The sequence below is a fragment of the Nicotiana tabacum genome, chromosome 21 (genome assembly GCF_000715075.1).
Source record: "Nicotiana tabacum cultivar K326 chromosome 21, ASM71507v2, whole genome shotgun sequence".
Taxonomy (NCBI): Eukaryota; Viridiplantae; Streptophyta; class Magnoliopsida; order Solanales; family Solanaceae; genus Nicotiana; species Nicotiana tabacum.
Window position 1 is genome coordinate 86,441,848 of NC_134100.1, and position 13,621 is coordinate 86,455,468.

The 13,621-nt window shown below is 39.6% G+C and overlaps 1 protein-coding gene across 1 annotated transcript; it reads left to right on the forward strand.

The window, feature by feature from the left end:
• The first annotated feature begins 12,179 nt into the window (after nucleotides 1-12,179).
• Nucleotides 12,180-12,488, forward strand: LOC142175346 (secreted RxLR effector protein 161-like). The gene has a single exon (XM_075241928.1). It carries the CDS (start codon nucleotides 12,180-12,182, stop codon nucleotides 12,486-12,488), a length of 309 nt encoding a protein of 102 aa, XP_075098029.1.
• The last annotated feature ends 1,133 nt before the right edge of the window (nucleotides 12,489-13,621 follow it).

Here is a 13,621-nt window from a genome sequence, read left to right on the forward strand (position 1 = left end):
GTCGAGCCTAACCTCGGCGAAGTAGTGACGAGGCTAGGACAAGACACCCACATATAACCTGAACAGTATAATCATGCTAGTGGCAACAACAGTAAATAAAGAAATAACGCAAAAATAATGGGAAGGGAACATACAGTAGAAAAATACAACATAAGGAGTGAGAACAATGAAAAGACAGAATTAAACCGAAAAACCTTAAACGAATTGAGCAATTAAAACAGCAAGGAAAACTGTACGGCATCACCCTTCGTGCTTTTACTCTCAACCTCACCAAATAAAGAGATAGAACGACACGGCATCACCCTTCATGTATTTACTCTCAACCTCACCAAATAAATAAATAGAACGGCATGGTATCACCCTTCGTGCATTAAACCTCTCATAATATACACGGCATCACCCTTCGAGCTTTAAACCTCTCATAATATACACGGCATCATCCTTCGTGCTTTACACCCTTCCTCACAATATAAATAATGCATGCACGGCATCACCCTTCGTGCTTTACACTCCTCCTCACCAATCACAGAATCAATAACAACGGATAGAGAGAAGTTTCACAAAGAAGTCAATATTTCATCAATGACTACTTTCACAATTTAACATCTCAACCTCGAATTAATATTCATAATTTTATCAACCTTGGTAGAACCGGATACAAGTCTCCCAACATTTCAACGACAACAATAAGTGTGGATAACAAGATTTAAGACTACAAATTTGCAAGAATGAAATTTCACCCGCATGCTATGACTCGACCACAACGCATAGATGCTCGTCACCTCAACTATATATCGTATTCAACAACAAAACACGTAGCAAATACTCACACAATACCTATTCCCTCAAGCCAAAGTTAGACACGACACTTACCTCAATTTCGCAAGCCACTCACTGCTCAAGTATCGCTTTCCCTTTAGAATTCACCTCCAACCCACTCGTATCTAATCATAATTAGTTTAATATCATCAATTATCGCTAAAGGAAACAGCTTTAATGCATAATTACAGTTTTCCTAAGTTTTTCCAACAAAAGTCAAAAATCGACCACAGGCCCGCTTGGTCAAAATTCGAGGTTCGGACTAAAATCCATTAACCCATTCACCTCCGAGCCTGAATATAAAATTCGTTTTGGAATCCGATCCCAAATTGAGTTCTAAATCCCCAAATTTTTGAAATCCTTAGTTTCTACCCAAAACCCCTAATTCTACCATGAAAACCTTAGATTTTAGGTTAAAATCTTGTAAAATGTAGTGAAAGATTGAAAGAAACCAGTTTAGAATCACATACCTATGATTTGGGGAAGAAATGGTCGTTGGAAAAATCGCCTCTTGTGTTTTAGGTCTTGAAAATTTGGGAAATGAATGAAAATTCCCGTCCAAAAGTCATTTTGATCAGCTGCAGATGTCACATTTACGACCTGAGCTTCGCAAATGCGAAGCTAGCAAATGCGAAGGAGTCATCGCAAATGCGAAGCCCTTCACACTTCTGCTGCCTTCGCAAATACGAAGATAAGTTCGCAAATGCGACCTTGAATCTTCGCAAATGCGACTAAATGATCGCATTTGCGATCACTGCCCTTCCCCGACTCCCTTCGCAAATGCGAAAGAAAACTCGCAAATGCGAAAACTATTGGCCCAGCTTCTCTTCGCATTTGCGAGCATCGCAAATGCGAACCTCTCAGAGGTCGCAATTGTGATGCCTGATCTCGCAAAATGGGAGATCAGAGGCCTACAATAATATCAGATGCCCAGCAGTGTTTTCCAAGCCAAATCTCACTCCGTAGCCTATCCGAAACTCACCCGAGCCCTCGGGGCTCCAAACCAAATATGCACACAAGTCTAAAAATATCATACGAACTTGCTCGCGCGATCAAATTGCCAAAATAATACCTAGAACTACGAATTTAGTACCAAATCAAATGAAATTCTCAAGAACACTTTAAAATTTCTATTTTCTCAACTGGACGTCCGAATCACGTCAAATCAACTCCGTTTCTCACCAAATTTCATAGACAGGTCTTAAATATCATAATGAACTTGTACCGGGCTCCAGAACCAAAATACGGACCCGATACTAACAATTCCAAATATCAATCTATTCTTAAAACAAATAATTTCCAAACTTTTAATTTTCATCAAAAATTCATAACTCAAGCTAGGGACCTCTGAATTCGATTTCGGGCATACGCCCAGGTCCCATGATTCGATACGGACCTAGCGAGACTGTCAACGCATGAATCTGGGCCCGTTTACCAAAAATGTTGCCCGAAGTCATCTAAAATCAACTTTTAAGGCAAAATTTCTTATTTTTTATTAGTTTTCAACATAAAAGCTTTTCGGAAACCTGCCCGGATTGTGCACGCAAATCGAGGAGGGTAAAAATGATATTTGTAAGGCTTAAGAGCGCAGATTCGAGTTCTAAAATATAAGATGACCTTTTGGGTCATCACATTCTCCACCTCTAAAACAATCGTTCGTCCTCGAACGGACATAGAAAAGTACATGGGCTGGTGAAAAGGTGGGGATATCTACTCCGCATATCGGACTCAGACTCCCAAGTAGCTGCCTTAATAGGCTGACCTCTCCACTGCACTCGAACTGAAAGGTAACTCTTTGATCTCAACTGGCGAACTTGTCGGGCTAAAAATGGCACCGGCTCCTCCTCGTAAGTCAAATCCTTGTCCAACTGGACAGAGCTGAAATCTAACACGTGGGACGGGTCACCATGAAATATCCGGAGCATAGACACATAGAATACCGGATGAACTGAGGATAATCCTGGAGGCAACGCAAGTCTATAAGCTACCTCCCCTACTCTCTCGAGGATCTCAAATGGCCCGATATACCTAGGGCTCAACTTGCCCTTCTTCCCAAATCTCATAACACCCTTCATGGGCGATACCCGAAGCAATATTCTTTCTCCAACCATGAATGCAATATCACGAACTTTACGGTCGACATAACTCTTTTGCCTAGACTGAGCTGTGCGAAGTCGCACCTGAATAATCTTGACCTTATCCAAGGCATCTTGTACCAAATTGGTACCCAATAACCGAGCCTCTCCCGGTTCAAACAAGCCAACTGGTGAACGGCATTGCCTTCCGTATAATGCCTCATATGGAGCCATCTGAATGCTCGACTGGTAGCTGTTATTGTAGGCAAACTCCGCTAACGGCAAGAACTGATCCCAAGAACCTCCAAAGTCAATAACACACGCGTGAAGCATATACTCTAAGATCTGAATAGTACTCTCGGACTTCCCATACGTTTGAGGATGGAATGGTGTGCTCAACTAAACCCACTTACCCAACTCACATTGTACTGCCCTCCAAAAGTGCAAGGTAAACTGTGTACCTCAATCTGAAATAATAGACATGGGCACCCCGTGAAGGCGGACAATCTCACGAATGTAAATTTCAGCTAACCTTTCTGAAGAATAGGTAGCTGCCACTGGAATGAAATGTGTTGACTTGGTCAACCTGCCCACAATGACCCCAAACTGCATCAAATTTTCTCCGAGTCCGTGGGAGTCCAACAACAAAATCCATAGTGATACGCTCCCATTTCCATTCAGGAATTTCTAACTTCTGAAGCAACCTACCAGGTCTCTGATGCTTGTACTTAACTTGCTGACAATTCAGACACCGATCTACATATGCAACTATATCCTTTTTCATTCTTCTCCACTAATAATGTTGCCGCAAATCTTGATACATTTTGGCGATACCTGGATGAATAGAATACCTGGAACTATGTGCCTCTTCAAGAATTAATTCACGAAGTCCATCCACATTAGGCACACAAATATGACCCTGTATTCGCAGAACTCCATCTTCCCCCACAGCAACATGTTTGGCATCACTGTGCCGCACCGTGTCCTTAAGGACAAGTAAACGAGGATCATCATACTGCCTCTCTCTGATACGCCCATATAAAGAAGATCGAGCGACTGTGCAAGCTAGAACTCGAGTGGGTTCTGAAACATCTAAACTCACAAATTGGTTAGCCAAAGTCTGAACATATGCAGCTAATGGCCTCTCACCAACTGGAATATATGCAAGATTGCCCATACTCACAGCCTTCCTACTCAAAGCATCGGCCACCACATTGGCCTTTCCGGGGTAATACAAAATGGTGATATCATAGCCTTTCAACAACTCCAACCATCTTCTCTGCCTCAAACTAAGATCTTTTTGTTTGAACAGGTACTGAAGGCAATGATGATCAGTGAATACCTCACACGAGACACCGTAGAGGTAATGCCTCCAAATCATCAGCGCATGAACAATGGCTTCCAGTTCTAAGTCATGAACAGGATAATTCTTCTCGTGAACTTTCAATTGCCCGACGCATATGCAATTACCTTGACATCTTGCATTAATACTGCACCAAGTCTAATGTGAGAGGCGTCACAATATACCATATATGATCCTGAACCAGTGGGTAATACAAACACTAGCGTTGTAGTCAAAGCGGTCTTGAGCTTCTGAAAGCTCAACTCACACTCGTCTGACCATCTAAATGGGGCACCCTTCTGGGTCAATCTGGTCTTAATAGTTGTTCATAATCAATTACAGAATCATCAATTAACTTCATGTTAACAAAAATCTTGTTTCAAACCTTCACAATACTAATAACGAGATGCCAGGCATGAAGACCTCATAATTATTTACCCGAATTAACGAGTCACATTTAACGCCACTTGGGCAGGCACCTACCCCGTAGGTTACAACTCAATATTACAACACGAATTTGGCAAGTATGCACAGAGAATTTCATACAAATATTTTTAAATAAGCCTAGCAGGCATGACTCCCTATTAGTACTATCGTACAAATTTAATTTCACAAGGGAGAATTTAAACACAAGAATATTTTTATCACAAGGATCTCGTCCTTATATAACTTCCACCGCAGCTCATAGCCCGGTTTAAACATATCAATTTATTTTAAAATACGAGGACCTCGGCCTCAGTTTTGAATCACAAGTAATATGCACATCTTGCCAATCGAAACTTTACATTTTCTCCTTTTAAATAACTTTCATTAAACAAAATCACAACATATAATAAACCTTACACCGGTAGGGCATATAATTCATAATTTGTAATTAATTATCCGAAAATACATCAAAACATACCGAAATAAGTACCAGAAAGGCACTTTTAGCCTCATAGATCTTATTAGAGTCCATCATGGAATGATAGGTGTAGTTATCTCCATAAAACCTCCCAAGAGAAGTTGACACATAAGTAGATTATAGAATTACGAAGCCTACTCATAAGTGGAGCACAATAGGAGGACTCGTCTTGATACTCAGAACCGAATCAAGTTAAGGAAATTATTCCTTTATTTTAAATCGAGGTCGTACCCATAGCGACACCATCTTATGTAACAACCTCCGCCATACCATAAAACAAATATAACAACGGCTGGGTCTCCACCTCTAGGACGCCTTCTACCCGTCTATCCTCCACCCCTAACTGGTCGTGTGGATGGTGTAGTAACTACAATAGGGCACGTAGACTGAGTGCTTTGATGAAATATGTCTCTCCCAAGTCTGGGACAATTTTCTGATGATGTGCCTAGTATCGTCGTATTCATAACAACCCCTTCGCGGGTTTGGCTGCTCATATTGAGTCTGTGCCAGATAACTGGGATAACCATTGTAGGAAACTCATGCCAGTGGTGCATTAAAAGAACTTACTGGAGCACCTCAATTAATCCGATGTGCGAACTGGGTTGGCCGACTACCCAAGTCCCCGCCATAATGATTTATACTCGCAGAGTAGAATCCACCGAATCCCCAGAACCTCGAGACGTCTTGGTCTCCTTAGTTTCCTTTTTTTCTCACCCCGAACACATTCTAATATCTTGCCAATTTCTACCACTAGTGGAAATGAAGTATCAGTCTGTAGCTCCCGAGTCATACAAAATTTTACAATCATAATTAAGTCATTTAATGAGTCTGTGGACTCGCTCTCTGGCTGTAGGAAGCAAAGTAGGAATATGACGGGCTAACTTATTGAACCTGATGACATATTATGACACCGTCATGGTGACCTGGCGCAATCGTTCAAACCCTATGCGCCATGCATTATAGAGAGTCCGGGAAACAAACTCTTTCAAAAGTATTTCTGAGAACCGAGCCAAGTGGGCGGTGTTGTATTGGCTGGTCTGCCCTCTTCATAGGCTTGCCACAGACACCTGTGGAGAATTATCTCTCCCAAGGCCAATTTCTTCTTTTGTTATGCTGACTCAACAGTGTTGAGCTGACCCATTTCTTAACATACTCTTCGATTCTTCTTTGGGGTAACCCTTACCCCTATTTATATACAATGATCACAAAAGTAGAGCTCCATACAGACAATTCTTAGTCCAGAATCTCGTCAACCATTGTACCTCCTCCGAAGCACCCCAAAATCCGCAACTGTGACGTCCACGCTGAGTAGACCTTCTGTAAATTTAATGTTGTTTCTCTAACTCCTTTGGTACTGAAGTATAAGATTATTATAGAGGCGGACATACCGCAAGTCCCAACCTTATTATCTACAAGATCTCAGGCCTTAAACACATGTAAATTTTGGGAGAACCTTTCAGTACAACATATATACATTTCAGGCCAAAACTAAAATAACACATGACTCGCAATCCATTCATTGATAGTGGAATCCCCCACTTGGAGCGAAGTCATAGTTCATCACGTCCGATGGTCCACAATATTATCCTTCACAACTCGTACAAATGAACCAGATGCCAAGGTACGTTGCACCCCCACATTATTCACCGGGTGATCTCTTTATATGTCTGCATCTTTAGTCGGAATCACACGTTGAGGCAATATTTGAGCATCTTTGGCTCCCTCATAGTTCATCTGTGGCATCACAAACTGTCGACGCACAACTGATACCGAGTGTGCAATGTCATACACGAGTAGATACAAAGGAATGTGAGATATAGGTTTCAAGCAAAATCAATGCCGCACGATAAGGAATGAAAGAGGTGATATTGTTCCTAAACTTCATAGCCTCTGAGAGATAAGTACAGACGTCTCCGTACCGATCCTTCAGACTCTACTAAGCTTGCTCGTGACTCGTGAGACCTATGTAACCTAGTGCTCTGATACCAACTGTCACGACCCGAAATTTCCCACCAATGGGACCGTGATGGCGCCTAACATTTCACTTGCTAGGCAAGCCAACGTTAAAGAATCATTAAACCAATTCCTTATTTCCATTCAGTAATTAACAATAATTAACTAAGATGAAATATAATAAGTGCGAAATATCATAAAACTATATTAATTACTACCACCCAAATCTGGAGTCACAATTCATGAGCATTCTAGAATTTACTACAAGTAATAGTCTGGAAAAAATACAACTATCTGAATGAAAGAAAACAACAGTGACATAAAAAGTAGACGGGGACTTCAAGGTCTGTGAACGTCAACAGATCTACCTTGAGTCTCCGGACAGCGGACCAATAGCAAATCTCGATCAACCTGAGCCGGTATCAAAATCTACACAGAAAGTGCAGAGTGCAGCATTAGTACAACCGACCCCATGTACTGGTAAGTGTCGAGCCTAACCTCGACGAAGTAGTGATGAGGATAGGACAAGACACCCACATATAACCTAAACAGTATAATCATGCTAGTGGCAACAACAGTAAATAAAGAAATAACGCAGAAATATAGGAAGGGAACATACAGTGGGGGAATACAACGTAAGGAGTGAGAACAATGAAAAGACAGAATTAAACCGAAAATCCTTAAATAAATTGAGCAATTAAAACAGCAAGGAAAACTGCATGGCATCACCCTTCGTGCTTTTACTCTCAACCTCACCAAATAAAGAGATAGAACGGCATGGCGTCACCCTTCGTGCATTTACTCTCAACCTCACCAAATAAATAAATAGAACAGCACGGCAATACCCTTCGTGCATTAAACCTCTCATAATATACACGGCATCACCCTTCGTGCTTTAAACCTCTCATAATATACACGACATCACCCTTCATGCTTTACACTCTTCCTCACAATATAAATAATGCATGCACGGCATCAACCTTCGTGCTTTACACTCCTCCTCACCAATCACAGAATCAATAACAACGGATAGAGAGAAGTTTCACAAAGAAATTAATATTTCATCAATGATTACTTTCACAATTTAACATCTCAACCTCGAATCAATATTCACAATTTTATCAACCTTGATAGAACCGGATACAAGTCTCCCAACATTTCAACAACAACAATAAGTATGGATAACAAGATTTAAGACTACAAATTTGCAAGAATGAAATTTCACTCGCATGCTATGACTCGACCACAACGCATAGATGCTCATCACCTCAACTATACATTGTATTCAATAACAAAACACGTAGCAAATACTCACACAATACCTATTCCCTCAAGCCAAAGTTAGACACGACACTTACCTCAATTTCGCAAGCCACTCACTGCTCAAGTATCGCTTTCCCTTTAGAATTCACCTCCAACCCACTCGTATCTAATCATAATTAGTTTAATATCATCAATTATCGTTAAAGGAATCAACTTTAATGCATAATTACAGTTTTTCTAAGTTTTCCCAACAAAAGTAAAAAACCAACCCCGGGCCCGCTTGGTCAAAACCCAAAGTTCGGACCAAAATTCATTTACCAATTCACCCCCGTGCCCGAATATATAATTGGTTTTGGAATCCAACCTCAAATTGAGGTCTAAATCCCCAAATTTCCGAAATCCCTAGTTTCTACCCAAACCCCCTAATTCTACCATGAAAACCTTAGATTTTAGGTTGAAATCTTGTAAAATGTAGTGAAAGATTGAAAAAAACCAGTTTAGAACCACTTACCTATGATTTGGGAAAGAAATGGTCTTTGGAAAAATCGCCTCTTGTGTTTTAGGTCTTGAAAATTTGGGAAATGAATGAAAATTCTCGTCCAAAAGTTATTTTGATCAGCTGCAGATGTCACATTTGCGACTTGAGTTTCGCAAATGCGAAGGAGTCATCGCAAATGCGAAGCCCTTCACACTTCTGCTGCCTTCACAAATGCGAAAATAAGTTCGCAAATGCGACCTTGAATCTTCGCAAATGCGACTAAATGATCGCATTTGCGATCACTGCCCTTCCCCGACTCCCTTCGCAAATGCGAAAGAAAACTCAAAAATGCGAAAACTATTGACCCAGCTTCTCTTCGCATTTGCGAGCATCGCAAATGCGAACCTCTCAGATGTCGCAAATGCGAGATCAGAGGACTGCAATAATATCAGATGCCCAGCAGTGTTTTCCAAGCTAAATCTCACTTCGTAGTCTATCCGAAACTCACCCGAGCCCTCGGGGCTCCAAACCAAATATGCACACAAGTCGAAAAACATCATACTAACTTGCTCGCGTGATCAAATCGCCAAAATAACACCTAGAACTACGAATTTAGTACCAAATCAAATGAAATTCTCAAGAACACTTTAAAATTTCTATTTTCTCAACTGGACGTCCGAATCACGTCAAATCAACTCTGTTTCTCACCAAATTTCACAGACAGGTATTAAATATCATAATGAACCTGTACCGGGCTCCAGAACCAAAATACGGACCTAATACTAACAATGCCAAATATCAATCAATTCTTAAAAACAAATAATTTCCAAACTTTTAATTTTCATCAAAAATTCATAATTAAAGCTAGGGACCTCCGAATTCGATTCTAGGCATACGCCCAGGTCCCATAATTTGATGCGGACCTACCGAGACCGTCAACGCACGGATCCGGGCCCGTTTACCAAAAATATTGACCGAAGTCAACTAAAATAAACTTTTAAGGCAAAAATTCTTATTTTCATTGGTTTTCAACATAAAAGCTTTTCGAAAACCTGCCCGAACTGTGCACGCAAATCGAGGAGGGTAAAAATGAGATTTTAAGGCTTAAGAACACCGATTCGAGTTCTAAAATATAAGATGATCTTGACTTGGCTCTGCAAAATGATAAGCCTGCTGCCATTACTGATTCGAGCAGTGCGGATGAGAAGTCTTTCCATAAAGCTTGGGAATGCTCTAACAGTCTAAGCCTTATGTTTATGCGAATGAATATTGCCAACAACATTAAGAGTACTATTCCACAAACAGAAAGTGTCAGGGAATACCTGAAGTTTGTGGAAGAATGTTTTTGTTCTGCAGATAAGTCTCTCGCTGGTACACTAATGGCTTAACTCAAGAGCATGATGTTTGATGGGTCGCGTAGTATGAAAAACCATATCATCAAGATGACTAACATTGCAGCAAGACTTCAGACCTTGGGGATGAAAGTGGATGATTCCTTCTTGGTTCAATTTATTCTGAACTCGTTGCCTCCTGAGTATGGACCTTTTCAAATTAACTATAACATTATTAAGGATAAGTGGAATGTTAGTGAATTGTCCAGTATGCTTACTCAGGAGGAGTCAAGACTTAAGAACAAGGGAGTCATTCAATTAACCTCATGGGTCAAGGAGCTGGTAAAGGACTTAAAGTGAAGCCCAATAAGTTCAAGAAGAAGAAAGCACCTGCTAAAGCTCCACAGGATGCTAAGAAGGAACATAAGGCAGATATGTGTCGTTTCTGTAACAAGGACACTATCAGAAAGATTGCTTGAAACGTAAAGCTTGGTTCAAAAAGAAAGGGATTCCTTACGATCCAAACTACAAATCCAAATAAGGATTTCTTGTTCATGGAAAATCGTATGAAGGCTCCAATTGAAGGCATAGGGACTTATCGTTTGATCATGGAGACTGGACGTCACTTTGATCTATTACAGACTCTTTATGTACCTTCAGTTTCTAGAAATTTGATTTCTCTTTCAAGACTTGATGTTTCTGGATTTGATTTAAAGTTTGGAAATGGATGCTTTAATTTATATAAGAATGCTATATGTTATGGTTCTGGCTTTCTTAGTGATGGCTTATATAAATTGAAACTCGATATTGGTTTTTATGAGCCCCTTCTTAATGTTCAACATAATGTTGGAATTAAACGTAGTTCACTAGATGAAAGTTCTGCTTACTTGTGGCATAGACGTTTGGGTCATATATCCAAAGAAAGGTTAGAAAGATTAGTAAAGAATGAGATTCTTCCGAATCTAAATTTTACTGATCTTACTATATGTTTGGATTGCATTAAGGGAAAGCAAATCAAGCATAGTAAGAAAGGTGCTACAAGAAGCACCCAGCTTCTAAAAATTATACACACCGATATTTGTGGACCCTTTGATGTTCCATCTTTTGGTGGAGAGAAATATTTTATCACTTTTATCGATGATTTTTCACGCTATGGATACATCTATTTGCTGAAAGAAAAATCTCAAGCAACAGATGCTCTCAAGGTGTTTGTTAATGAGGTTGAAAGGCAATTAGATAAAAAGGTGAAAATTATTAGGTCAGATAAAGGTGGTGAATATTATGGAAAATATAATGAATCGGGACAATGTCCAGGTCCATTTGCAAAGTTTCTCGAGGAACATGGCATATGTGCACAGTATACTATGCCAAGAACACCTCAACAAAATAGTGTTGCAGAAAGGCGCAATCGAACACTTATGGATATGGTTAAGAGCATGATGAGTAATTCCTCATTACCCAAATCATTGTGGATGTATGCTCTTAAAACCGTTATATATTTATTAAACAGGCCTCCTAGTAAGGCAGTTCCAAAGACCTCTTTTTGAACTGTGCACAGGAAGAAAACCTAGTTTAAGGCACTTGCATGTTTGGGGTTGCCCAGCGGAAGCTAGAGTTTATAATCCACAAGAAAAGAAATTAGATTCTCGAACAGTAAGTGGTTACTTTGTTGGTTACCCAGAGAAATCTAAAGGGAATGTGTTTTACTGTCTAAACCATAGTTCGAGAATTTTTGAAACTGGTAATGCAAGATTCATTGAGAATGGTGAAGTTAGTGGGAGTGTTGAAAAGCAAAGTATGGAAATAAAAGAGGTGAGGGTCAATATTCTATTACCCACGAATGTGCCTACTTCCACACAAATACCAAATATTGTTCCAGTTGTTGAAGAACACTTTGACAACACCGAGCAACATTTGGATGAAACACTTCATGAAGAAACGGACTCACAAGACCGAATATTAGTCTGATGTATGCTCAACTTGCATAAGACCGGATTTTAGTTTTGCGATCGGAATGCTGGGAAGATATCAGAGTAACCCAGGAATTTATCACTGGAAAGCTGCAAAGAAAGTTTTGAGGTACCTGAAAGGAACGGAGGATTACATGCTCATGTATAGGAGATCCAAGCATTTGGAAGTTGTTGGATACTCGGATTCAGATTTCGCTGGATGTATTGACACTAGAAGATCCACGTTTGGTTATTTGGTCCAATTAGCTGAAGGAGAAATATCATGGAAGAGTGCCAAACAGTCTACCATTGCTACATCCACGGTGGAAGCAGAATTTGTGGCATGTTTTGAAGCCACAATTCATGCATTATAGCTGCGAAACTTTATTTCAGGACTTGGGGTTGTCGACACCATTACCAAGCCGCTGAAAATTTACTTTGATAATTCTACAGCAGTATTCTTCTCCAAGAATGATAAGTACTCCAAAGGTTCCAAGCATATGGAATTAAAGTACTTTACCATCAAGAAGGAAGTTCAGAAATAAGAGTGTCACTTGATCATATTAGAACTGATCTCATAATTGCAGATCCGTTAACGAAAGGTTTACAGCCAAAGACATTTAAGGAACAAGTACATAGAATGGGTCTTGGTTGTATTTATGATTGATGTATTTATAATTTTTGACACTCTAAGCTCATTTATGTGTTTCTGATATACATTAATGATTTCTTGTTTCTCATAATGGTGTATTTTGAGATGTTGCAGGATAAGTCTCAATGAGATATTATTGTGGACCATAATATGTTATAGCTTATGAACCTGATACGATAAATTACTAATATTGTAGTATATGGAAGGGAGTATATAGACAAATTATATATAACCGCCATAACTCATATTTACTAGTTTATCGTATTGTGGTATTTATGGTGGACATTACAGAAGATATTTATTTATGCGCAACTAATGTTCCTATATTAAATATTAATATTATGTGATTATTGGGCCAAGTGGGAGAATGTAAGATTTTCTTACGTTTTGGTGGCCCAATAAGTTTAAGTCCCATAATTAATATTTAATTAATGAGCAAATCTCATCCGTCCGAACGGTTACTTGATAGTCGTACCAGATTAAATGAGAACCTCTATAAATTGGTCCCCTCCCCACCTATTAGGGTTACCGTATTTTATTTTCTCTCTTCCATCACTAAAATCGGCGGTAACGAAAGCTAGGGCAAGGAGCGAGAAATCAATTTGAATTAACGCTTCCGCTTCACGATGATGGCTTACGATTCAGGTATGTTTTCTGTAACGATTTTATGTAAGATTATCATGTCCAAGATACAATTAAAGTTTATGCTAACAAAATCGGCTATGGTTCAAGTTAGATATTTGGTTTCTTAATTTTAATGAATAGACATGCTTTCTTTTCTTTTACGTTTGTTTTACGATAGTAGAAAAAGCTAATAATATACCAATACTCAATAATCTTTTGGATACGATCAAG